Genomic DNA, 25,892 nt, shown 5'->3' with positions numbered 1-25,892 from the left:
GACGGCCTAGGAACAGTGGGTTAACTGCCTGTTCAGGGGCAGAATGACAGATTTGTACCTTGTCAGCACGGGGATTCAAACTTGCAAACTTTCGGTTACTAGTCCAACACTCTAACCACTAGGCTACGCTGCCGCCCCAATTTCACCTCAACCCATGCCAGATATCCCTACGGTTGTGTAATGACTATGGTGGACAAGACCTGTAACCTGGTGGATGGCAACCTGAGAAATATCTTTACAAACAAGAAAATCTAACGAAAGGTGAGTCAGATCATTTAACACTGTTGAAGTTCCTTTAAAAGTACATCATGTGCCAGTTATGCCAGCATTTATTGGCCAACAAATATAATCTGTAGATGTCAAATTTCAAACTGGGGAATGAGGTTACGAAGCTAAATCCGTTACATAGAGAAGCAACACATTTCTACTTGATTTCATCATCTTTCTCTGGATGGAAGAATGCAGTAATCAGCTGGGCATCCCAATGAACTGCATCCATCCCCTAAAGGACTACGATAAGGAGGGAGATGTAAATGAGGATGCAGATGTGCTGCTGCTGAAACCTATCATCCAAATCGCACATTTTGCAAAGGACTATGGGACTTTCAACACCAGGAGAGTTGCACTCTAAATGGAGCTTGATGTGGTGTGCTGTTAATAACACCAAGTTGTGTCAAACTGCTTTTGAAAACATTGTGGGCATTGGATGTATTGCATTTTTTTCTGTACTAAAACTTGTATTTTGATAAGAGAACCAGTTAAATTAGTTAAATGTATTGGTGAATTTTGAATTCTTCACAAAGATAATTGATACATTTTGAATTCTTTATAAAGATAACTGATATTATATTATACTGGTATTATACTGTACAACATTGACTACAGTTTTGTTGAGTCGATCCTGTAGTAGATGACTGACTCTCCAATACAATGTAGAGGAGTCAATAAACTTGGATACATGCAGATATACAGTGGTAAACAGGTGTGAAAAGCTAAAGACAATTTAAAAACCCTCTTTTCCAGGACAAAATACCATACCAGTTTAGCTTTGTATTTATTCACAACTTTTTTTTAATAAGGCAACACAATATATACAGACAATGATTTATATATGAATACCATATTTCAATTTAAAGTTATTTCGTGACAAACATGTCATTCAGTACCAGCACTAGCCTGAACACAGTAATGGTTCAGCAAGTCATGTAAAAGAGTACCAGATGCTAAAGCCTCTTCAAAAGTCTCCTTATTGTTGGTGTCCATTAGAAACCCCACTTGGTTCAATGTGGAATTTTGTAGAATTCTCTAAGCAGCTACAAGCTTTTGAAAGTGATGTCTTACATAACATCCCTTTCCAATTGTGTACTATGAACAATCAAATATCAAGACCCAGAACCCTTTTCCAAAGGAAAGACTCAGAACAGAAACACTTTTGTTGAAATAACTTCCAATACAAGACCACTAAATCTTATTAATTTACGTACAGCGCAACCAAACTCCAATAGCATATACTGAGCACATTTCGTGTTACTTTCATTAGCTGTGTAAGATACAACAAAAACATATCCGATATTGAACATCTTGATCATTGAGGATTTATGTTAGAGACATTTTGCCAGAGAATATGACAGATGACTTCAGAGTGCTTGCATGGCGAAAGCTCCATTTGTTTAGTGTAAAACATCTCCACATACAGATCGCTATTTGGCAACTGGGACTATACAAAGTAGAATAATTATAGATGAAAAACATGTGACAAGCCTACAAATGGCTTACTGCTTGATCTGAGAACTCTGTTGCAGAGAACAGACAGTTTGATACCTAGCTTATTAGTCTTTCTCAATAACCACGTCTCTGAAGTCAAATTAGTAGGTTGCTAGAAAGTTAGTGTTCCTTCTCTTCACTGCTGAGACTGAATTCACAATCATTTACAAAAATATAATTATATTCTGCATAACAAACATCAATAATATAGATTAGTACTGAATTAGAAGATGAAAGGACATGGAGTGACTTGAAAACAACACCGTGGCCCATGAAGTATCAGTTCAAACCACACCTGGGTCCAAATGCATGTGTATTTGATTATTTGCTATTTATATACTTGTTTGAGTATTTTCAAATAATGTGGCCTGAATCAACTACTTCTATTGGAAGTCTACTATTTGAGAGTATTTTCAAGTACTTATTTCAAATACTATTTTCAAATACCTGGGTGGGAGTGTATTTAAGTCAGTGCATTTGAGATTCGTCAAATACATGCCAATTCGTTCCAAGTGTATTTCCAAATAGATTCCAATATTCAAATAAAAAATATCTGACTATTTACTTTGAAATGTATGTGAAAGTAATTGAGATATTTGGAATAGTATTTGAACACAGGTCTCGTTCAAACAGATCTGGTTCTGTTGTTATGCATGAAGCAATAGTAGGGCTCAGCTGTAACTGTTCAAAACACACAGAGCTTCTTATCACACATACAGTTGATAAGGCCATGAAATGATGTGTTACAAAACAAAATGTTAAGGTTTGTATCAAGCTCATGTCATAATATCGATTTAAATACGATGGTAGACTTATTGGTAGTACCCTGCCTGGATTATTTGTGGGAGGTTGGATTTCAGATCATTAGACAAGCGATGTTGAGCTTAAGATGTAGTGGTTAGGGGATGTGTGTGGTTTCCTTGTCTTACTATACATAAAGACGCACACTCGCAATTATGCCCACACACACTATAGTCTTTCTCTCACTCATACATATGTAAACACAAACAGGCCTTCCACACACACTTCTCAGCCATAGTTGTAGGTGAAGTTGTAAGTGCTGGGCTCCTTTGGCACGGGGGGAGGGGCTTCAGGTATGGTGATGTTCTCCAGGTCCAGGAGGCGGAGCTTCATCTCCATGGAGATGAGCGTGTCCAGGTCGCTGCGTGTGAGGTCACTGCCCATCTCTCGCCCCAACAACGCACACAGCCCATCAGTCCAGATACAGTACTGCTCCATGCACAAGCAGGCAGGCAGGAACACAGACAAAGCAGACAGCGAGCACAGGTCAGATAACATACAGTACATTTGCAACACACTCACATACAGTTGAAGTCGTAAATTAACTTCATATGGCTGCAGGGGCAGTATTGAGTAGCTTGGATGAAAAGGTGCCCATTGTAAACGGCCAGCTCCTCAGTCTCAGTTGCTAATATATGCATATTGTTATTAGTATTGGATAGAAAACCCTATAACGTTTCCAAAACTGTCAAAATATTGTCTGTGAGTATAACAGAACTGATATTGCAGGCGAAACCCTGAGGAAAATCAAAACAGGAAGTGGTTTCTATTTTGAAAACTCCATGTTCCATAGCCTCCCTTTGCTGGATTTAAAGGGATATGAACCAGATTCCTTTTCCTTTCGCTTCCTCAAGGTGTCAGTCTTCAGACAGTTTCAGGCTTTTATTTTGAAAAATGAGCCAGAACGATAACATCGCGTCAAGTGGTCACATGAGTTATGCTTGCGCAACAGAATTTGGACAGCCATTGTTTTACCCTCTCCTACTGTAAAAGACATTTGCGGTTGATATATTATCGATTATATATTTTAAAAACAACCTAAGGATTGATTATAAAAAAACGTTTGACATGTTTTTGTGGACATTTTAGAAACTATTTGGAATTTTCGTCTGCGTTGTCGTGACCTCTCTTTCCTGTGGATTTCTGAACATAACGCAACAAACAAAACGGAGGTATTTTGGAAATAAAAATCATCTTTATGGAACAAACGGAACATTTGTTGTGTAACTGGGAGTCTCGTGAGTGAAAACATCCTAAGATCAAAGGTAAACGATTAATTTGATTGCTTTTCTGATTTTCGTGACCGAGCTACCTGATGCTAAGTGTACTTAATGTTTTATCGTGCGATCGATAAACTTACAAACGCTTGGATTGCTTTCTCTGTAAAGCATCATTTCAAAATCTGACACGACAGGTGGATTAACAAAAGGCTAAACTGTGTTTTCCTATATTGCACTTGTGATTTCATGAATATAAATATTTATAGTAATATTTATTGTATGTAGTGCTATGCTATTCAGCGGTTGTTGATGACACTTATCCCAGGGGATTGCAGCCATAACAAGTTAGCATACACTTAGGTTGGAGTCATTAAAACTCACTTTTCAACCACTCACAAATTTCTTGTAAACAAACTATAGTTTTGGCAAGTCAGTTAGGACATCTACTTTGTGCATGACACAAGTAATATTTCCAACAATTGTTTACAGACAAATTATTTCACTTATGCATCACAATTCCAGTGGGTCAGAAGTTTACATACACTAACAGGCTGACTACACTGCTCTCGCGTCGCGTGTGCTGCAAAATAAATGTAGAAATCTGTTATAGAGGTCGACTGATTATGATTTTTCAACGCCAATACCGATTATTGGAGGACCAAAAAAAAGCCGATACCGATTAATCGGCCGATTTAAAAAAAAATGTATTTGTGATAATGACAATTACAACAATACTGAATGAACACTTATTTTAACTTCTTCAGGATAGGGGGCAGGATTTTCACTTTTGGATAAATAGCGTGCCCAATTTCAACTTCCTGCTACTCATCCCCAGAATATAAGATATGCATATTATTAGTAGATTTGGATAGAAAACACTCCACTGGATGTCACCACTTCCACTGGATGTCACCAGTCTTTAGAAAAGTCTTTAGAAATTGGTTGAGGTTATTCCTTTGTGTAATGAAGAAGTACGGTCATCTTGAATGAGTGTCATTTGAAGTGTACTTTTTGAGAGACGCATGACTTGAAAAGTAGCGTCAGTTTGTTGTCTTCCTGTATTGAACACAGAAAGTCCAGTCTTCAATTTGATCAATTTATTAACTTTTAAAAATACCTAAAGTTGTATTACAAAAGTAGTTTGAAATGTTTTGGCAAAGTTTACAGGTAACTTTTGAGATATTTTGTAGTGACTTTGCGTAAATTGGAAGCTGTGTTGTCCTGGATCAAACGCGCCAAATAAATTGACATTTTGGATATATATTGACAGAATTAATCTAACAAAAGGACCATTTGTGATATTATGGGACATATTGGAGTGCCAACAAAAGAAGCTCGTCAAAGGTAAGGCATGATTTATATTTTATTTCTGCCTTTTGTGTTGCGCCTGCAGGGTTGAAATATGCTACTCTTTGTTTACTGTTGTGCTATCATCAGATAATAGCATCTTATGCTTTCGCCAAAAAGCCTTTTTGAAATCTGACATGTTGGCTGGATTCACAACAAGTGTAGCTTTAATTTGGTATCTTACATGTGTGATTTAATGAAAGTTAGATTTTTATAGTATTTTTTATTTATTGGCCAAGTGGGACGCCACTGTCCCGCCTATCCCAGAGAGGTTTTAACATCAATTAAGCCTCAAATAAATAATGAAACATGTTCAATTTGGTTTAAATAATGCCAAAAACAAAGTGTTGGAGAAGAAAGTAAAAGTACAATATGTGCCATGTAAGAATGCTAACATTTAAGTTCCTTGCTCAGAACATGAGAACATATGAAAGTCTTCAATATTCCCAGATAAGAAGTTTTAGGTTGTAGTTATTATAGGACTATTTCTCTCTATACCATTTGTATTTCATTAACCTTTGTCTATTGGATGTTCTTATAGGCACTTTAGTATTGCCAGTGTAACAGTATAACTTCCGTCCCTCTCCTCGCTCCTCCCTGGGCTCGAACCAGGAACACATGACAACAGCGACCCTCAAAGCAGTGTTACCCATGCAGAGCAAGGGGAACAACCACTCCAAGTCTCAGAGTGAGTGACGTTTGAAACGCTATTAGCGTGCACCCCGCTAACTACCTAGCCATTTCACATGGGTTACACGAGCCTAATCTCGGGAGTTGATAGGCTTGAAGTCATAAACAGCGCAATGCTTGACACACAACGAAGAGCTTCTGGCAAAACACACAAAAGTGCTGTTTGAATGAATGCTTACGAGCCTGCTGCTGCCTACCACCGCTCAGTCAGACTGCTCTATCAAATCATAGACTTAATTATAACATAATAAACACACAGAAATACAAGCCTTATGTCATTAATATGGTCGAATCCAGAAACTATCATCTCGAAAACAAAACGTTTATTCTTTCAGTGAAATACGGAACAGTTCCGTATTTGATCTAAGGGGTGGCATCCATTAGTCTAAATATTCCTGTTACATTGCACAACCTTCAATGTTATGTCATAATTACGTAAAAATCTGGCCAATTAGGCAGCCCAAACTGTGGCATATACACTGACTCTGTGTGCAATGAACGCAATAGAAGTGACAATTTCACCTGGTTAATATTGCCTGCTAACCTGGATTTCTTTTAGCTAAATATGCAGGTTTAAAAATATATACTTCTGTGTATTGATTTTAAGAAAGGCATTGATGTTTATGCTTAGGTACACATTGGAGCAACGATACGCACAGCATCGATTATATGCAACGCAGGACACACTAGCTAAACTAGTAATATCATCAACCATGTGTAGTTAACTAGTGATTATGATTGATTGATTGTTTTTTATGAGAAGTTTCATACTTGCTAGCAACTTACCTTGGCTTACTGCATTCGCGTAACAGGCAGTCTCCTCATGGAGTGCAATGAGAGGCAGGTGGTTAGAGCGTTGGACTAGTTAACTGTAAGGTTGCAAGATTGAATCCCCCGAGCTGACAAGGTGAAAATCTGTCGTTCTGCCCCTGAACGAGGCAGTTAAACCACCGTTCCTAGGCCATCATTGAAAATAAGAATGTGTTAACTGACTTGCCTAGTTACATAAAGATTAAATAATAGGTGTAAAAAAAAAACGGAGGGAAAAAACGGCCAAGTCGGTGTCCAAAAATACAGATTTCCGATTGTTATGAAAACCTGAAATCGGCCCTAATTAATCTGCCATTCCGATTAATCTGTCGACCTCTACTATGTTATTCAATTATTGTACCCACACTGCTCGAAAGCGCCATTGCGCGTCTGCGTTGCCAAGGGCTAAAATAGTTCTATTTCTGACGCAGATCGCGCTGCAAGTTCTGCCTCCCCATCTGCTCATTGTTTTATAGAAGCAGGTACCTACGTGCCATCTCCTCATTGGTTATACCCACGTGGGTGACTGAAAGACGAATGAGGTCAGTTGCGGTAATACACCTAATTTATGAAAGTTGCGAATCGTAATATAATATCAAGAGAAGAAAAAGCCTGGAAGGAAGAGAGATGACTAGATACGATTTGGTTGACCGTTTTATGTGTGGATTAATTGGCGGAGTAGAGTACCTTGTGCATTTCAGGTAAAATAACTCAATGTTTATATCCCAGGACAAATTAGCTAGCAACAGCAAGCTAGCTAAATAGGAAAAATTTGCTAGTAAGTGCAAGCTAACTAGCTAAATTGCCATAAATGTTTAATGCTTTTCGACCAGTCCCCAAATTAATATAATTGGTTCAGAGTTTGTTTTGATACTTTAACCTGCGTGTCCTGATCGCGTTTGGTGTGGGGGGACAAAATACATTTATGCACGATGTAGCCGGTTTGGGTTCCGTGTAAGTTGACTGTGCTTTAACAGCTTGGAAAATTCAGAAGCTTCTGATAGGCTAATTGACATCATTTTTAAAATGTATTTTATTTATTTTATTTCACCTTTATTTAACCAGGTAGGCTAGTTGAGAACAAGTTCTCATTTGCAACTGCGACCTGGCCAAGATAAAGCATAGCAGTGTGAACAGACAACACAGAGTTACACATGGAGTAAACAATTAACAAGTCAATAACACAGTAGAAAAAAAAGGGGAGTCTATATACATTGTGTGCAAAAGGCATGAGGAGGTAGGCGAATAATTACAATTTTGCAGATTAATAACACTGGAGTGATAAATGATCAGATGGTCATGTACAGGTAGAGATATTGGTGTGCAAAAGAGCAGAAAAGTAAATAAATAAAAACAGTATGGGGATGAGGTAGGTGAAAAGGGTGGGCTATTTACCAATAGACTATGTACAGCTGCAGCGATCGGTTAACTGCTCAGACAGCAGATGTTTAAAGTTGGTGAGGGAGATAAAAGTATTTTTGCAATTCGTTCCAGTCACAGGCAGCAGAGAACTGGAACGAAAGGCGGCCAAATGAGGTGTTGGCTTTAGGGATGATCAGTGAGATACACCTGCTGGAGCGCGTGCTACGGATGGGTGTTGCCATCGTGACCAGTGAACTGAGATTTTTTATTTTTTATTTTTTTATTTCACCTTTATTTAACCAGGTAGGCTAGTTGAGAACAAGTTCTCATTTGCAACTGCGACCTGGCCAAGATAAAGCATAGCAGTGTGAGCATACAACAAAGAGTTACACATGGAGTAAACAATTAACAAGTCAATAACACAGTAGAAAACAAAGGGGGGGTCTATATACAATGTGTGCAAAAGGCATGAGGAGGTAGGCAAATAATTACAATTTTGCAGATTAACACTGTAGTGATAAAAGATCAGATGGTCATGTACAGGTAGAGATATTGGTGTGCAGAAGAGCAGAAAAGTAAATAAATAAAAACAGTATGGGGATGAGGTAGGTGAAAAGGGTGGGCTATTTACCAATAGACTATGTACAGCTGCAGCGATCGGTTAGCTGCTCAGATAGCTGATGTTTGAAGTTGGTGAGGGAGATAAAAGTCTCCAACTTCAGCGATTTTTGCAATTCGTTCCAGTCACAGGCAGCAGAGTACTGGAACGAAAGGCGGCCAAATGAGGTGTTGGCTTTAGGGATGATCAGTGAGATACACCTGCTGGAGCGCGTGCTACGGATGGGTGTTGCCATCGTGACCAGTGAGCTGAGATAAGGCGGAGCTTTACCTAGCATAGACTTGTAGATGACCTGGAGCCAGTGGGTCTGGCGACGAATATGTAGCGAGGGCCAGCCGACTAGAGCATACAAGTCGCAGTGGTGGGTGGTATAAGGTGCTTTAGTGACAAAACGGATGGCACTGTGATAGACTGCATCCAGTTTGCTGAGTAGAGTGTTGGAAGCCATTTTGTAGATGACATCGCCGAAGTCGAGGATCGGTAGGATAGTCAGTTTTACTAGGGTAAGCTTGGCGGCTTGAGTGAAGGAGGCTTTGTTGCGGAATAGAAAGCCGACTCTTGATTTGATTTTCGATTGGAGATGTTTGATATGAGTCTGGAAGGAGAGTTTGCAGTCTAGCCAGACACCTAGGTACTTATAGACGTCCACATATTCTAGGTCGGAACCATCCAGGGTGGTGATGCTAGTCGGGCATGCAGGTGCAGGCAGCGACCGGTTGAAAAGCATGCATTTGGTTTTACTAGCGTTTAAGAGCAGTTGGAGGCCACGGAAGGAGTGTTGTATGGCATTGAAGCTTGTTTGGAGGTTAGATAGCACAGTGTCCAAAGACGGGCCGAAAGTATATAGAATGGTGTCGTCTGCGTAGAGGTGGATCAGGGAATCGCCCAAAGCAAGAGCAACATCATTGATATACACAGAGAAAAGAGTCGGCCCGAGAATTGAACCCTGTGGCACCCCCATAGAGACTGCCAGAGGACCGGACAGCATGCCCTCCGATTTGACACACTGAACTCTGTCTGCAAAGTAATTGGTGAACCAGGCAAGGCAGTCATCCGAAAAACCGAGGCTACTGAGTCTGCCGATAAGAATATGGTGATTGACAGAGTCGAAAGCCTTGGCAAGGTCGATGAAGACGGCTGCACAGTACTGTCTTTTATCGATGGCGGTTATGATGTCGTTTAGTACCTTGAGTGTGGCTGAGGTGCACCCATGACCGGCTCGGAAACCAGATTGCACAGCGGAGAAGGTACGGTGGGATTCGAGATGGTCAGTGACCTGTTTGTTGACTTGGCTTTCGAAGACCTTAGATAGGCAGGGCAGGATGGATATAGGTCTGTAACAGTTTGGGTCCAGGGTGTCTCCCCCTTTGAAGAGGGGGATGACTGCGGCAGCTTTCCAATCCTTGGGGATCTCAGACGAGATGAAAGAGAGGTTGAACAGGCTGGTAATAGGGGTTGCGACAATGGTGGCAGATAGTTTCAGAAATAGAGGGTCCAGATTGTCAAGCCCAGCTGATTTGTACGGGTCCAGGTTTTGCAGCTCTTTCAGAACATCTGCTATCTGGATTTGGGTAAAGGAGAACCTGGAGAGGCTTGGGCGAGGAGCTGCGGGGGGGGCGGAGCTGTTGGCCGAGGTTGAAGTAGCCAGGCGGAAGGCATGGCCAGCCGTTGAGAAATGCTTATTGAAGTTGTCGATAATCATGGATTTATCAGTGGTGACCGTGTTACCTAGCCTCAGTGCAGTGGGCAGCTGGGAGGAGGTGCTCTTGTTCTCCATGGACTTCACAGTGTCCCAGAACTTTTTGGAGTTGGAGCTACAGGATGCAAACTTCTGCCTGAAGAAGCTGGCCTTAGCTTTCCTGACTGACTGCGTGTATTGGTTCCGGACTTCCCTGAACAGTTGCATATCACGGGGACTATTCGATGCTATTGCAGTCCGCCACAGGATGTTTTTGTGCTGGTCGAGGGCAGTCAGGTCTGGGGTGAACCAAGGGCTGTATCTGTTCTTAGTTCTGCATTTTTTGAACGGAGCATGCTTATCTAAAATGGTGAGGAAGTTACTTTTAAAGAATGACCAGGCATCCTCAACTGACGGGATGAGGTCAATGTCCTTCCAGGATACCCGGGCCAGGTCGATTAGAAAGGCCTGCTCACAGAAGTGTTTTAGGGAGCGTTTGACAGTGATGAGGGCTGGTCGTTTGACTGCGGCTCCGTAGAGGATACAGGCAATGAGGCAGTGATCGCTGAGATCCTGGTTGAAGACAGCGGAGGTGTATTTGGAGGGCCAGTTGGTCAGGATGACGTCTATGAGGGTGCCCTTGTTTACAGAGTTAGGGTTGTACCTGGTGGGTTCCTTGATGATTTGTGTGAGATTGAGGGCATCTAGCTTAGATTGTAGGACTGGCGGGGTGTTAAGCATATCCCAGTTTAGGTCACCTAGCAGAACAAACTCTGAAGCTAGATGGGGGGCGATCAATTCACAAATGGTGTCCAGGGCACAGCTGGGAGCTGAGGGGGGTCGGTAGCAGGCGGCAACCGTGAGAGACTTATTTCTGGAGAGAGTAATTTTCAAAATTAGTAGTTCGAACTGTTTGGGTATGGACCTGGAAAGTATGACATTACTTTGCAGGCTATCTCTGCAGTAAACTGCAACTCCTCCCCCTTTGGCAGTTCTATCTTGACGGAAGATGTTATAGTTGGGTATGGAAATCTCTGAATTTTTGGTGGCCTTCCTGAGCCAGGATTCAGACACAGCAAGGACATCAGGGTTAGCAGAGTGTGCTAAAGCAGTGAGTAAGACAAACTTAGGGAGGAGGCTTCTGATGTTGACATGCATGAAACCAAGGCTTTTTCGAACACAGAAGTCAACAAATGAGGGTGCCTGGGGACATGCAGGGCCTGGGTTTACCTCCACATCACCCGCGGAACAGAGAAGGAGTAGTATGAGGGTGCGGCTAAAGGCTATCAAAACTGGTCGCCTAGAGCGTTGGGGACAGAGAATAAGAGGAGCAGGTTTCTGGGCATGGTAGAATATATTCAGGGCATAATGCGCAGACAGGGGTATGGTGGGGTGCGGGTACAGCGGAGGTAAGCCCAGGCACTGGGTGATGATGAGAGAGGTTGTATCTCTGGACATGCTGGTAGTAATGGGTGAGGTCACCGCATGTGTGGGAGGTGGGACAAAGGAGTTATCAGGGGTATGAAGAGTGGAACTAGGGGCTCCATTGTGAACTAAAACAATGATAACTAACCTGAACAACAGTATACAAGGCATATTGACATTTGAGAGAGACATACAGCGAGGCATACAGTAATCACAGGTGTTGAATTGGGAAAGCTAGCTAAAACAGTAGGTGAGACAACAGCTAATCAGCTAGCACAACAACAGCAGGTAAAATGGCGTAGACTAGGCAACGGGGCCAACAGATAAAACAAACGAGCAGAATGGAGTACCGTGATTTATGGACAGTCCAGCGTGCATCAGCTATGTAGCCAAGAGATCAGTGTCCAGGGGGCAGCGGTGGATGGGGAAGGGAAGCTGGACTGGCGAGTGTTATCCAGGTTAAAAAAAACGAACAATGACTAAATAGCTTGTAGCTAGTTAGCTGGTTAGCTTCTGGAGGTTCTTGAGTGTGTTCTAAAAATAAATAGAAAATAATAGCGATTCCGTATCACATTGGGTGAGGCAGGTTTCCGGAAGGTATAAACAAATTAAAAGTCAAAAGAGATAGAAAGTAAATATGGGTCCGGTGGGCGTTTGGGACGCGGCGATTCAGGCGGTTAGCAGGCCTGGATAAGGCGGAGCTTTACCTAGCATGGACTTGTAGATGACCTGGAGCCAGTGGGTCTGGCGACGAATATGTAGCGAGGGCCAGCCGACTAGGGCATACAAGTCGCAGTGGTGGGTGGTATAAGGTGCTTTAGTGACAAAACGGATGGCACTGTGATAAACTGCATCCAGTTTGCTGAGTAGAGTGTTGGAAGCTATTTTGTAGATGACATCGCCGAAGTCGAGGATCGGTAGGATAGTCAGTTTTACTAGGGTAAGTTTGGCGGCGTGAGTGAAGGAGGCTTTGTTGCGGAATAGAAAGCCGATTCTTGATTTGATTTTCGATTGGAGATGTTTGATATGAGTCTGGAAGGAGAGTTTACAGTCTAGCCAGACACCTAGATACTTATAGATGTCCACATATTCAAGGTCGGAACCATCCAGGGTGGTGATGCTGGTCAGGCGTGCGGGTGCAGGCAGCGAACGGTTGAAAAGCATGCATTTGGTTTTACTAGCGTTTAAGAACAGTTGGAGGCCACGGAAGGAGTGTTGTATGGCATTGAAGCTCGTTTGGAGGTTAGATAGCACAGTGTCCAAGGACGGGCCGGAAGTATATAGAATGGTGTCGTCTGCGTAGAGGTGGATCAGGGAATCGCCCGCAGCAAGAGCAACATCATTGATATACACAGAGAAAAGAGTCGGCCCGAGGATTGAACCCTGTGGCACCCCCACAGAGACTGCCAGAGGACCGGACAGCATGCCCTCCGATTTGACACACTGAACTCTGTCTGCAAAGTAATTGGTGAACCAGGCAAGGCAGTCATCCGAAAAACCGAGTCCTGTGGATGTATTTCAAGGCCTACCTTCAAACACAGTGCCTCTTTGCTTGACATCATGGGAAAATCCAAATAAATCAGCCAAGACCTCAGAAAATAAAATTGTAGACCTCCACAAGCCTGGTTCATCCTTGGGATCAATTTCCAAACACTTGAAGGTACAACGTTCATCTGTACAAACAATTATACGCAAGTATAAACACCATGGGACCACGCAGCCATAATACCACTCAGGAAGGAGACGCGCTCTTTCGCCTAGAGATGAACGTACTTTGGTGCGAAAAGTGCAAATCAATCCCAGAACAGCAGCAAAGGATCTTGTGAAGATGCTGGAGGAAACAGGTACAAAAGTATCTATATCCACAGTACAACGAGTCCTATATCGACATAACCTGAAAGGCCGCTCAGCAAGGAAGAAGAGCCACTGCTCCAAAACCGACATTAAAAAAGCCAGACAACGCACATGGGGACAAAGACATTTTGGAGAAATGTCCTCTGGTCTAATGAAACAAAAATAGAACTGTTTGACCATAATGACCATCATTATGTTTGGAGGAAAAAGGGGGAGGCTTGCAAGCCGAAGAACACCATCCCAACCGTGAAGCACAGGGGTGGCCGCATCATGTTGTGGGGGTGCTTTGCTGCAAGAGAGACTGGTGCACTTCACTAAATAGATGACATCATGAGGCAGGAAAATTATGTGGATATATTGAAGCAACATCTTAAGACATCAGTCAGGAAGTTAAAGCTTGGTCACAAATGGGTCTTCCAAATGGACAATGACCCCAAGCATACTTCCAAAGTTGTGGCAAAATGGCTTAAGGACAACAAAGTCAAGGTATTGGAGTGGCCATCACAAAGCCCTGATCTCAATCCTATAGCACATTTGTGGGCAGAACTTTAAAAGCTTGTGCGAGCAAGGAGGCCTACAAACCTGACTCAGTTACACCAGCTCTGTCAGGAGGAATGGGCCAAAATTCACCCAACTTATTGTGGGAAGCTTGTGGAAGGCTACCCGAAACATTTGACCCAAGTTAAACCATTTAACATCTTATGGCTGGGGGAGCTATTTTCACATTCGGATGAAAAGCTTGCCCAGAGTAAACTGCCTGCTACTCAGGTACAGAAGCTACGATATGCATATTATTAGTAGATTTGGATAGAAAACACTGAAGTTTCTAAACCTGTTTGAATGATGTCTGTGAGTATAACAGAACTCATATGGCAGGCGAAAACCTGAGAAAAATTCAACCAGGAAGTGGGAAATCTGAGGTTTGTAGTTTCAAGTGATTGCCTATCCAATATACAGTGTCAAATTCGGTCCAATTGCATTTCCTACGTCTTCCACTAGATGTCAACAGTCTTTAGAACCTTGTTTCAGGCTTCTACTGTGGAGGGGGGCCGAATAAGAGCTGTTTGAACCAGGGGTCTGGCTGAAAGCCATTAGTTTAGTCACACGCGGGGCCGTGAGTACGAGCTCTGTTCCTTTTAATTTCTAAAGACAAAGGAATTGTCCGGTTGAAACATTACTGAAGATTTATGATAAAAACATCATAAAGATTGATTCTATACCTCGTTTTACATGTTTCTACGAACTGTAATAGAACTTTTTTGACTTTTCGTCTGGACTTAGTGCTCGCGCATTGTGCATTTGGATTACTGGACTAAACGCGTGAACATAAAGGAGGTATTTGGACATAAATGGACTTTATCGAACAAAACACATTTATTGTGGAACTGGGATTCCTGGGAGTTCATTCCGATGAAGATCAAAGGCAAGTGAATATTTATAATGCTATTTCTGACTTTTGTTGACTCCACAACATGGCGGGTATCTGTTTGGTAGCTGAGCGCTGTACTCAGATTATAGCATGGTGTGTTTTTGTCGCAAAGCTTTTTTGAAATCTGACACAGCGGTTGCATTAAGGAGAAGTATATCTTTAATTCTATGCATAACACTTGTATCTTTCATCAACGTTTATGATGAGTATTTCAGTAAATTGATGTGGCTCTCTGCAAAATCACCGGATGTTTTGGAGGCAAAACATTACTGAACATAATGTGCCAATGTAAACTGAGATTCTTGGATATAAATATGAACTTTATCGAACAAAACATACATGTATTGTGTAACATGAAGTCCTAAGAGTGCCATCTGATGAAGATCGTCAAAGGTTAGTGATTCATTTTCTCTCTTTCTGCTTTTTGTGACTCCTCTCTTCGACTGGAAAATGGCCATGTTTTTGTGACTAGGCGCTGACCTAACATAATTGCATGGTATGCTTTCGTCGTAAAGCCTTTTTGAAATCGGACACTGTGGTGGGATTAACAACAAGTTATTTTTCTTTAAAATGGTGTATAATACGTATATGTTTGAGGAATTTTAATTTAGATTTTTGTTGTTTGAATTTGGCGGCCTGCACTTTCACTGGCTGTTGTCAAATCGATCTCGTTAACGGGATTTCAGTCATAAGAAGTTTAAAGGCAATGCTACCAAATACCAATTGAGTGTATCTAAACTTCTGACCCACTGGGAATGTGATGAAAGAAATAAAAGCTGAAATAAACCACTACTATTATTCTGACATTTCACATTCTGAAAATAAAGTGGTGATCCTAACTGACCTAAGACAGGGAATTTTTACTAGGATTACATGTCAGGAATTGTGAAAACTGTGTTTAAATATATTTGGGAAGGGTGCATGTAAACTTCCGACTTCGAGTGTACATGTCTTCAGAGTTGTATTTATTCTAGGGATAAGACGGATTGCTTACCTCGTATTTGTTGGGAGCCACAAAGTTGAGATTTTCATCAGGATCGTACAGGATGGAGAAAGCCTGCTCCAACACCTCCTACACACAGAACAGAGAGCACATTTCATGTCCACAACTCTAATACGAACCGCATGCACAAGGATGTCTAGATATTCCATGGATGGACCCTGATGAAAAATAGTGCACTATGAAGGGAACAGGTTGCCATTTGGGACGCAATCCATAACCATTGAGATGAATAAGAGAAAGGGCTAGTAGTTAAATATAGTGGGGCAAAAAAGTATTTAGTTAGCCACCAATTGTGCAAGTTCTCCCACTTAAAAAGATGAGGCCTATAATTTTCATCATAGGTACACTTCAACTATGACAGACAAAATGAGAAAAAGAAATCCAGAAAATCACATTGTAGGATTTTTTATGAATTTATTTGCAAATTATGGTGGAAAATAAGTATTTGGTCACCTACAAACAAGCAAGATTTCTGGCTCTCACAGACCTGTAACAACTTCTTTAAGAGGCTCCTCTGTCCTCCACTCGTTACCTGTATTAATGGCACCTGTTTGAACTTGTTATCAGTATAAAAGACACCTGTCCACAACCTCAAACAGTAACACTCCACTATGGCCAAGACCAAAGAGCTGTCAAAGGACACCAGAAACAAAATTGTAGACCTGCACCAGACTGGGAAGACTGAATCTGCAATAGGTAAGCAGCTTGGTTTGAAGAAATCAACTGTGGGAGCAATTATTAGGAAATGGAAGACATACAAGACCACTGATAAGCTCCCTCGATCTGGGGCTCCACGCAAGATCTCACCTCGTGGGGTCAAAATGATCACAAGAACGGTGAGCAAAAATCCCAGAACCACACGAGGGGACCTAGTGAATGACCTGCAGAGAGCTGGTAACAAAGCCTACCATCAGGAACACACTACGCCGGCAGGGACTCAAATCCTGCAGTGCCAGACGTGTCCCCCTGCTTAAGCCAGTACATGTCCAGGCCCGTCTGAAGTTTGCTAGAGAGGATTTGGATGATCCAGAAGAAGATTGGGAGAATGTCATATGAAACCAAAATATAACTTTTTGGTAAAAACTCAACTCGTCGTGTTTGGAGGAAAAAGAATGCTGAGTTGCATCCAAAGAACACCATACCTACTGTGAAGCATGGGGGTGGAAACATCATGCTTTGGGGCTGTTTTTCTGCAAAGAGACCAGGACGACAGATCCGTGTAAAGGAAAGAATGAATGGGGCCATGTATCGTGAGATTTTGAGTGATAACCTCCTTCCATCAGCAAGGGCATTGAAGATGAAACGTGGCTGGGTCTTTCAGCATGACAATGATCCCAAACACTCCGTCCGGGCAACGAAGGAGTGGCTTCGTAAGAAGCATTTCAAGGTCCTGGAGTGGCCTAGCCAGTCTCCAGATCTCAACCCCATAGAACATCTTTGGAGGGAGTTGAAAGTCCGTGTTGCCCAGCAACAGCCCCAAAACATCACTGATGAGGAGATCTGCATGGAGGAATGGGCCAAAATACCAGCAACAGTGTGTGAAAACAATGTGAAGACTTACAGAAAACGTTTGACCTCTATCATTGCCAACAAAGGGTAAAAAGTATTGAGAAACTTTTGTTATTGACCAAATACTTATTTTCCACCATAATTTGCAAATAAATTCATAAAAATCTTACAATGTGATTTTCTGGATTTTTTTTCTCTCATTTTGTCTGTCATAGTTGAAGTGTACCTATGATAAATGACAGGCCTCTCATCTTTTTAAGTGGGAGAACTTGCACAATTGGTGGCTGACTAAATACTTTTTTGCCCCACTGTATCAGTCATACTAACAGGCATGCCCTCTGCTGGTAGGCTACAGTACCTTATTTTGTTTCAGTGCACTCTTTTCTTTCATGTGGGGACAGTCCTTCCCCGTCACCACTGACTTGATATCAGACACGGGGACTGCAGGGGAAGATTAGAAAGAGCAGGAAATTAAAAAGAGATGAAACAAGCATGTATCTAGGTCAGTTCCACGGATCTAGGCGTGATGTGGATCAGTCCGTTTTAAGACTTGGTTATTTGCCATCCATATCTGTGCAACATCAGCTCAGAGATAGACTGAGAACAACATGAAAAAAAACTACAACTGAAGCCTACAACAGACCTCAGAGCTGATGCCTTTCCATGTGATTTTGAGACTTCTCACCTGATGAGCTTTAAGATAGACAACCTCACACAAATCTCACTGTAAAGAGTCAGTGGGAGACAGAGGGTTGTAGCCAGAAGACTCACTCTTGTCGGTGAGCAGCTCAAAAGGCACTTCCCCCTGGGGAGACTCATCCAGATCTCCATAGTGCAGCACCTTGTGGTTCAGAGACAGGCGGCAGAACCAGAACTTCTCTGAGGACAAAACAAAGGACAACGTTAGGAATAAAGACAAAGGTAGTGATCAGTCTTATGAAGTAAATCAACAGTAAGAAAATATTTGTATTAAAACTCCAGGCAAATATTGACAAATTTGTTATTGTGCATGTGTGTAAGGTCCTCACCTTGTCTGCGGCGGTTGCCAAGCTTGCGGAAGCAGCTTCCCTCACACAGGCGGTTCAGTCGCTGTTGCTTAATCAGCTCCAGTATCTCTGGCTGGATCCTCTCACGCAGTTCACTGCAACACACACACACACAGTAGGTCTCATAGTATTGAACAGAAACCAAGACAAGACTGAGGCAAGGCAAAAAAAATAACATGAGGGGTTAAGAAGCCAAACACAGAGCCAGACTAATCTGATTGCCAAAGTCAAAGAGTTAACGTGGATGTGGGACTGACATGATGGGTGGTGACTGAAAGTCGTCCTGGCTCATCCTCTCTGACTGGCGCAGACGCAGGATCTCAGAGTAGCTGAGGCCTCGTAGTTTCCCTTTTAGCTGGTCCAGGGACGAGGGCTTCATAGCCAGAGTCCGGGTGATCTGCTCCCGAACCACCTGCATCACCTGGCCAACCAAGGGTTAGCAACACAATGGATTACCAACCACAGTCAACCACACAGAGCCAATGTCTACATCCACATTTCCACAAATTTCCAGTAGTGTGCACTTTAAAAGCATAGGATCGGTGTAAGCATTGGCTGGAGGGAGTTTCCACATTGTAAAATCCATACAAGAAAGTGTGCAAGTGCACACTTCCGGACAAGGGTGGAGAATTGTGACTCAGACTATGAGGTTCAGAGATTCTGCGATGGTCAAAGACCTCTAGGTGGTTGAACTCTGACCTTGTTGAAGTCCTCAGCCGTGGCCCTCATCTCCTTCCAGGTCTTGTTGAGCAGTTGGATGCAGACGCAGAAGAACTCCTCCCACGCCCGGTCGTGAGTAAAGAACATGGGGTGGTAGTCGTTGCAGCCCTCATTGGCTGGAGAGAGGGAACACACACACAATGGACGCTTATTATAACGTGGTTGTCATGAACAGAATGAGTCAGTTATCCTTCTGACGATACATGTACAATAGAACTCATGAGGTTGGCCATTCTGATTAGCTTGGAAAGCTCCAAACAGATTGAGGCTTGCTTGAATGCCATGACAGCCGTAAAGCCATCTGTGATGTGATGTGTTGAGTCCATGTATGAGAAGTGGGAGCATTGTACTCACGCAATTCTCCCACTTGAAGTATCTCACACAGCATTCGGGTGAGCTCGATGGCACAGCGTCCGAAGGGACACTCGTGTTTGTCCTCACGGCTGCTGTTCTCTAGAACAATCTGATGTGAGAAACACACACTATGGTCATACTTGGGAAAACTGAATTTTGACCATTTGAAATCTTTAATTACTTTTTCAGTTTTTTTCCCTCCAGAAAACCTTGTGGTACAGGCTGCGTCTCAAATGGCAAGCTATTCCCTACATATAGGTAAACAAAATAGTGCCCTATATTGGGAATAGGGTGCCAATTGTGAAGCACACAGACTCACCCTGATGTAGGTGTCCTGGTGCAGCTTGGCCAGGTAGAGCATGTTGTCCAGGGCCAGCATGCCTGGAGGGGTCTGAGTGAAGTCCATGGCAGGGTTCACATGGTTCTGGAGCGACAACCGACATGAGAGTCAATGAAAGACAGACCGTAACTCCTAACAACTCCTCTAGAGAGCAGCAGCTGTACCAACCCGAACAACACCTCTACAGAAGCAAACAATCCCTTGATGACCCCCAAACAGCCACTTTAATACATCCACACACACTCCAACTCAACACCTCTAGAGAGCTATACAGAAGAAAACAGCCCACTAGCTGGACTCACAGTGAAGCCCAGCATCTTGTAGTCCTTGGTGTACATGGCCTTTCTCTTCTCCGTGCCACTAGGGTCATTTTCCCCATCAAACGCAATCCTGCGCAGCTCAAAAATTATGTCCCTCTGGGCCTGGAGATGGATGAGGGCAGAACATAAAAACATCAAATCGGTATGAATAAGGCTAAAAGGGTTCAGCTTAAAGATTCAGGGAATCCAAAGAAAGAAAATACCGCTTCTGTTACTTTCTGGTCATTTTACCTGGTCACTGGGATCCATCTTGGTCATCATCCGTTCTTCCAAAAGGTTAAAGGTAAGCACCTGCAGCACGTACAGCTGGTGTGCCATCTCAGCTTTGATAGGTCGGTTGCCTCGGATAACATGCTGTGAAAGATGACATATATTAGGAGTTCTGGATCTGTACTGTTTAGAAAGCATCACGTTATTATGAAGGGCTGTTTAGAAAGCATCACATTATTATGAAGGGCTGCTTAGAAAGCATCACGTTATTATGAAGGGCTGTTTAGAAAGCATCACGTTATTATGAAGGGCTGTTTAGAAAGCATCACGTTATTATGAAGGGCTCTTTAGAAAGCATCACGTTATTATGAAGGGTTGTTTAGAAAGCATCACGTTATTATGAAGAGCTGTTTAGAAAGCATCATGTTATTATGAAGGTCTGTTTAGAAAGCATCATGTTACTATGAAGGGCTGTTTAGAAAGCATCATGTTACTATGAAGGGCTGTTTAGAAAGCATCATGTTACTATGAAGGGCTGTTTAGAAAGCATCATGTTACTATGAAGGGCTGTTTAGAAAGCATCATGTTACTATGAAGGGCTGTTTAGAAAGCATCATGTTACTATGAAGGGCTGTTTAGAAAGCATCATGTTACTATGAAGGGCTGTTTAGAAAGCATCATGTTATTATGAAGGGCTGTTTAGAAAGCATCATGTTACTATGAAGGGCTGTTTAGAAAGCATCATGTTACTATGAAGGGCTGTTTAGAAAGCATCATGTTATTATGAAGGGCTGTTTAGAAAGCATCACGTTACTATGAAGGGCTGTTTAGAAAGCATCACGTTACTATGAAGGGCTGTTTAGAAAGCATCACGTTACTATGAAGGGCTGTTTAGAAAGCATCACGTTATTATGAAGGGTTGTTTAGAAAGCATCACGTTATTATGAAGGGTTGTTTAGAAAGCATCACGTTATTATGAAGGGCTGTTTAGAAAGCATCACGTTACTATGAAGGGCTGTTTAGAAAGCATCATGTTACTATGAAGGGCTGTTTAGAAAGCATCATGTTACTATGAAGGGCTGTTTAGAAAGCATCACGTTATTATGAAGGGCTGTTTAGAAAGCATCACGTTACTATGAAGGGCTGTTTAGAAAGCATCATGTTATTATGAAGGGCTGTTTAGAAAGCATCACGTTACTATGAAGGGCTGTTTAGAAAGCATCACGTTATTATGAAGGGCTGTTTAGAAAGCATCATGTTATTATGAAGGGCTGTTTAGAAAGCATCATGTTATTATGAAGGGCTGTTTAGAAAGCATCATGTTACTACGAAGGGCTGTTTAGAAAGCATCATGTTACTATGAAGGGCTGTTTAGAAAGCATCATGTTACTATGAAGGGCTGTTTAGAAAGCATCATGTTACTATGAAGGGCTGTTTAGAAAGCATCATGTTATTATGAAGGGCTGTTTAGAAAGCATCATGTTACTATGAAGGGCTGTTTAGAAAGCATCATGTTATTATGAAGGACTGTTTAGAAAGCATCATGTTACTATGAAGGGCTGTTTAGAAAGCATCATGTTACTATGAAGGGCTGTTTAGAAAGCATCATGTTACTATGAAGGGCTGTTTAGAAAGCATCATGTTACTATGAAGGGCTGTTTAGAAAGCATCATGTTACTATGAAGGGCTGTTTAGAAAGCATCATGTTACTATGAAGGGCTGTTTAGAAAGCATCATGTTACTATAAAGGGCTGTTTAGAAAGCATCACGTTACTATGAAGGGCTGTTTAGAAAGCATCATGTTACTATGAAGGGCTGTTTAGAAAGCATCATGTTACTATGAAGGGCTGTTTAGAAAGCATCATGTTACTATGAAGGGCTGTTTAGAAAGCATCACGTTACTATGAAGGGCTGTTTAGAAAGCATCACGTTACTATGAAGGGCTGTTTAGAAAGCATCATGTTACTATGAAGGGCTGTTTAGAAAGCATCATGTTACTATGAAGGGCTGTTTAGAAAGCATCATGTTACTATGAAGGGCTGTTTAGAAAGCATCATGTTACTATAAAGGGCTGTTTAGAAAGCATCATGTTATTATGAAGGGCTGTTTGGTTGTGGCTCTGGTTTGTACCATCCAAGACAAGTACACTCAGGCTTTCCCTGAAACTCACATTGAGGATGATGGATCGTAGGTGTTTCTGTGCCAGGGTGCTCGCCATCTCCTGAGAGGAAGATAGATGGACAAATACAGTGAGACTCAAAAGCGAGGCCTGGTATGGAAATAGTTGGCCAATAAGCTTACTACCAGACAGCAATATCAAAAAGATAATTTGAGAAAAAGCTTACAGCCATTTCACACAACCCTGAAAGGAGTCCATAACTGTTACAATTCTGTTTTTTGGGTGGTGTCACATCATCAGAAACCCTTACAGCAGTGAAACATGTCTAAGTGCAGAATGCAGCTGATACAACTAGGGGGACCCTTTGGATAAGAAAGAGGGGGGCTTGAGGGGATGGAGTGAAGGATTGTGGAATGATGTGTACTCACTGTGAGCCGCTGGTCCAGGGGGTTAGTATGCTCCTCCTTAGGGGGGGGGGGGGGGGGGGGGAGGAGGGGTGCAGGTGTGACGGCAATGGAAACAAAGAGTGCACACTTATAGGCACACATCACAAGACACAGCATGGTACAGTACACCTTGGTAGTGAGGAACAGCACATCACAGCACAATATGGCATGGCAATGCACAACAGTATGTGACACAACTAGAGGTCGACCGATTAAATCGGAATGGCCAATTAATTAGGGCCGATTTGAAGTTTTCATAACAATCAGTAAATCGGCATTTTTGGTCACCGATCATGGCCGATTACATTGCACTCCACGAGGAGACTGCGTGGCAGGCTGACTACCTGTTATGCCAGTGCAGCAAGGAGCCAAGGTAAGGTGCTAGCTAGCATTAAACGTATCTTATAAAAAACAATCTTAACATAAATCACTAGTTAACTACACATGGTTGATGATATTACTAGTTTATCTAGCTTGTCCTGTGTTGCATATAATCGATGCAGTGCCTGTTAATTTATCATTGAATCATAGCCTACTTCGCCAAACGGGTGATTTAACAAGCACATTCGCGAAAAAAGGACTGTCGTTGCACCAATGTGTACCTAACCATAAACATCAACGCCTTTCTTAAAATCAATACACAAGTATATATTTTTAAACCTGCATATTTAGTTAATATTGCCTGCTAACATTAATTTCTTTTAACAAGGGAAATTGTGTCACTTCTCTTGAATTCTGTGCAACAGAGTCAGGCTATATGCAGCAGTTTGGACCGCCTGGCTCGTTGAACTGTATGAAGACTATTTGTTCCTAACAAAGACAGCCAACTTCGCTAAACGGGAGATGATTTAACAAAAGCGCATTTGCGAAAAAAGCACAATCGTTGCACAGATGTACCTAACCATAAACATCAATGCCTTTCTTAAAATCAATACACAGAAGTATATATTTTTTTAAACCTGCATATTTAGTTCAAACTTCTTTGGGGTACCCCCCCTTCTTCTCAATTTCCACCCAAAGACATACCCTAATCTAACTGCCTGTAGCTCAGGCCCAGAGGCAAGGATATGCATATTCTTGATATCATTTGAAAGGAAACACTCTGAATTTTGTGGAAATGTGAATTGAATGTAGAAGAATATAACACAGTAGATCTGGTAGAATAAACTACAAGGAAATAAATACGTTTTCTGTTTTTTATTGTTGCTGCATCATCTTTCAAATGGCCAAGAACAGCCAAACATACAGATAGGATGCTGTGGATGGTTTGAATGAAGAACATAAGATGGAAACAATAGCTGAGCAAAGTTTTAGACAGATAACTTCAAAAATGAGCAACCTACATGGCATTGAGCATGAAGTCACCCAGGTGTCCCACACAAATGTACCCAAATGTACCCAAGTGGCCGAATTGGTACAGTGATACATTTTGAAGGAAAGAACTATATACAAAATACATAAATGCTATTCTAACACGCCCCCCAAAAATTAATATATATATGAAAAAAAATGAAAAATAAAACAAATAAATAACAAGGGTAACTATTTACACATTTTCTATTTACAATATTGTGAAGACCCTCAGTCCTCTACACAATATTGTGCTGCTGGTGCCATGGCCTATAGCCGTCTCTTTCGGCTGTAAATCACAGGCTTACTGAACAGGTGGTGCAGGTGATGGGGCATTTCCTGTGACAAAGGGCACAACGACATCTCCCTACTGTGCCATTTTTGCCCTGAGGCACATTCATGCCTGCAGAGATGAATCTGGGCAGGTGAACACCACTGGTTGGAGCAGAAGGTGCTGCAGTGGACTTGCTGTAGCTAGCATGCTCCTGGATGAGCAGCTCCCTGAAGGCTAGCTGTGAGATAGGGGGCTGTCCAGACTTGTATACCTAGACTTTGAATGAGCTTTTCCTGATTTATTCGCCATAATTTAAATATATAAACTTGTTGAAAATGCTATTGAATATGTACTGCTATGCGTTACACTCGTGGCTCCATCAAGTAGGATTTGCAATGGCGAATTAACCTCTTTTACGCCAGAGTTTACGACAAAGGCTGGTCTTCGAACGTATAACCATTACATATTGCCGTTTACCTCAGCTCATTGGCTATCTTCCAAGCTAGATTTCAAGATGATCAGTGGTCATTGGGCTAAAATACAGTCAATCAACCATAGCCCGGTCCTACCATTGGTGCGCAATGAGGTAATTGATTGGTGTCTTCAAAATCGGTTTGTTTCGGTCAATACATCCCGGGAAAAGAACCATCATGTATGGTTGTGTTAGTAACAACCAGAGGATTGCAATGAAACCAACCATGACTGGATAAACGTTTGTTTATTGTGTGTAATTACCACGAAAGCTTTGTCCAAAGTTGAATGAGACGGAAATCACGACGCAACCGGTTTACAAATGTTTTGTGTTAGGCTATAAAAATTGATTTTATCAAACAAAATGAACATTCACTGTGTAGTTAGGACACTTGGCAATTCCACCAGAAGAAGATCTTCAATGGTAAGTGATTCATTTTATTGTTATTTCTGACTTTTGTGACGCTAATGCTTGGTTGGAAAATGCTAGTAATACTGTGTGGGGGGCACCGTCCTCAGAAAATCGCATGTTTGCTTTTGCAGTAAAGCCTTTTTGAAATCTGACACAGCGGCTGGATTAATACGACGTTCATATTTTAAATGATGTAAGATACATGTATTTACAAGAATGTTTAATACAACGAATGATGTATTTAAAATGTTAGCTCTCTGCAGTTTCACCGGATGTTGGCCTGGTGGGACGTTCATTCAAACAGCACTTTCGTGTGTTT

The 25,892-nt window shown here is 42.0% G+C and overlaps 1 protein-coding gene across 8 annotated transcripts in view; it reads right to left on the bottom strand.

The window, feature by feature from the left end:
* Positions 1 to 1,037: 1,037 nt before the first annotated feature.
* The window catches only part of LOC109891232 (engulfment and cell motility protein 2), a 47,575-nt gene continuing 22,720 nt past the window's right edge, over positions 1,038 to 25,892 (bottom strand). For 5 of the 8 annotated variants that reach the window (XM_031825365.1, XM_031825367.1, XM_031825366.1 and 2 more), the window contains 13 exons: positions 23,049 to 23,084; positions 22,672 to 22,722; positions 20,523 to 20,645; positions 20,274 to 20,393; positions 19,951 to 20,055; positions 19,632 to 19,740; positions 19,257 to 19,393; positions 18,815 to 18,978; positions 18,540 to 18,652; positions 18,283 to 18,390; positions 17,870 to 17,952; positions 15,994 to 16,071; positions 1,038 to 2,994 (listed from right to left, as the gene is read on the bottom strand). In XM_031825365.1, coding sequence (XP_031681225.1) covers positions 2,794 to 2,994; positions 15,994 to 16,071; positions 17,870 to 17,952; positions 18,283 to 18,390; positions 18,540 to 18,652; positions 18,815 to 18,978; positions 19,257 to 19,393; positions 19,632 to 19,740; positions 19,951 to 20,055; positions 20,274 to 20,393; positions 20,523 to 20,645; positions 22,672 to 22,722; positions 23,049 to 23,084 — 1,428 coding nt within the window. In that variant the 3' untranslated portion in view covers positions 1,038 to 2,793. The remainder of the gene's footprint in view (positions 2,995 to 15,993; positions 16,072 to 17,869; positions 17,953 to 18,282; positions 18,391 to 18,539; positions 18,653 to 18,814; positions 18,979 to 19,256; positions 19,394 to 19,631; positions 19,741 to 19,950; positions 20,056 to 20,273; positions 20,394 to 20,522; positions 20,646 to 22,671; positions 22,723 to 23,048; positions 23,085 to 25,892) is intronic. The other 3 variants (XM_020483614.2, XM_031825369.1, XM_031825370.1) reach the window with 1 other exon arrangement.

The sequence above is a fragment of the Oncorhynchus kisutch genome, linkage group LG5 (assembly GCF_002021735.2).
Source record: "Oncorhynchus kisutch isolate 150728-3 linkage group LG5, Okis_V2, whole genome shotgun sequence".
NCBI classification, from domain to species: domain Eukaryota; kingdom Metazoa; phylum Chordata; class Actinopteri; order Salmoniformes; family Salmonidae; genus Oncorhynchus; species Oncorhynchus kisutch.
Note: the sequence above shows the minus strand (reverse complement) of the source record. Positions and strands in the feature narration are given on the sequence as shown.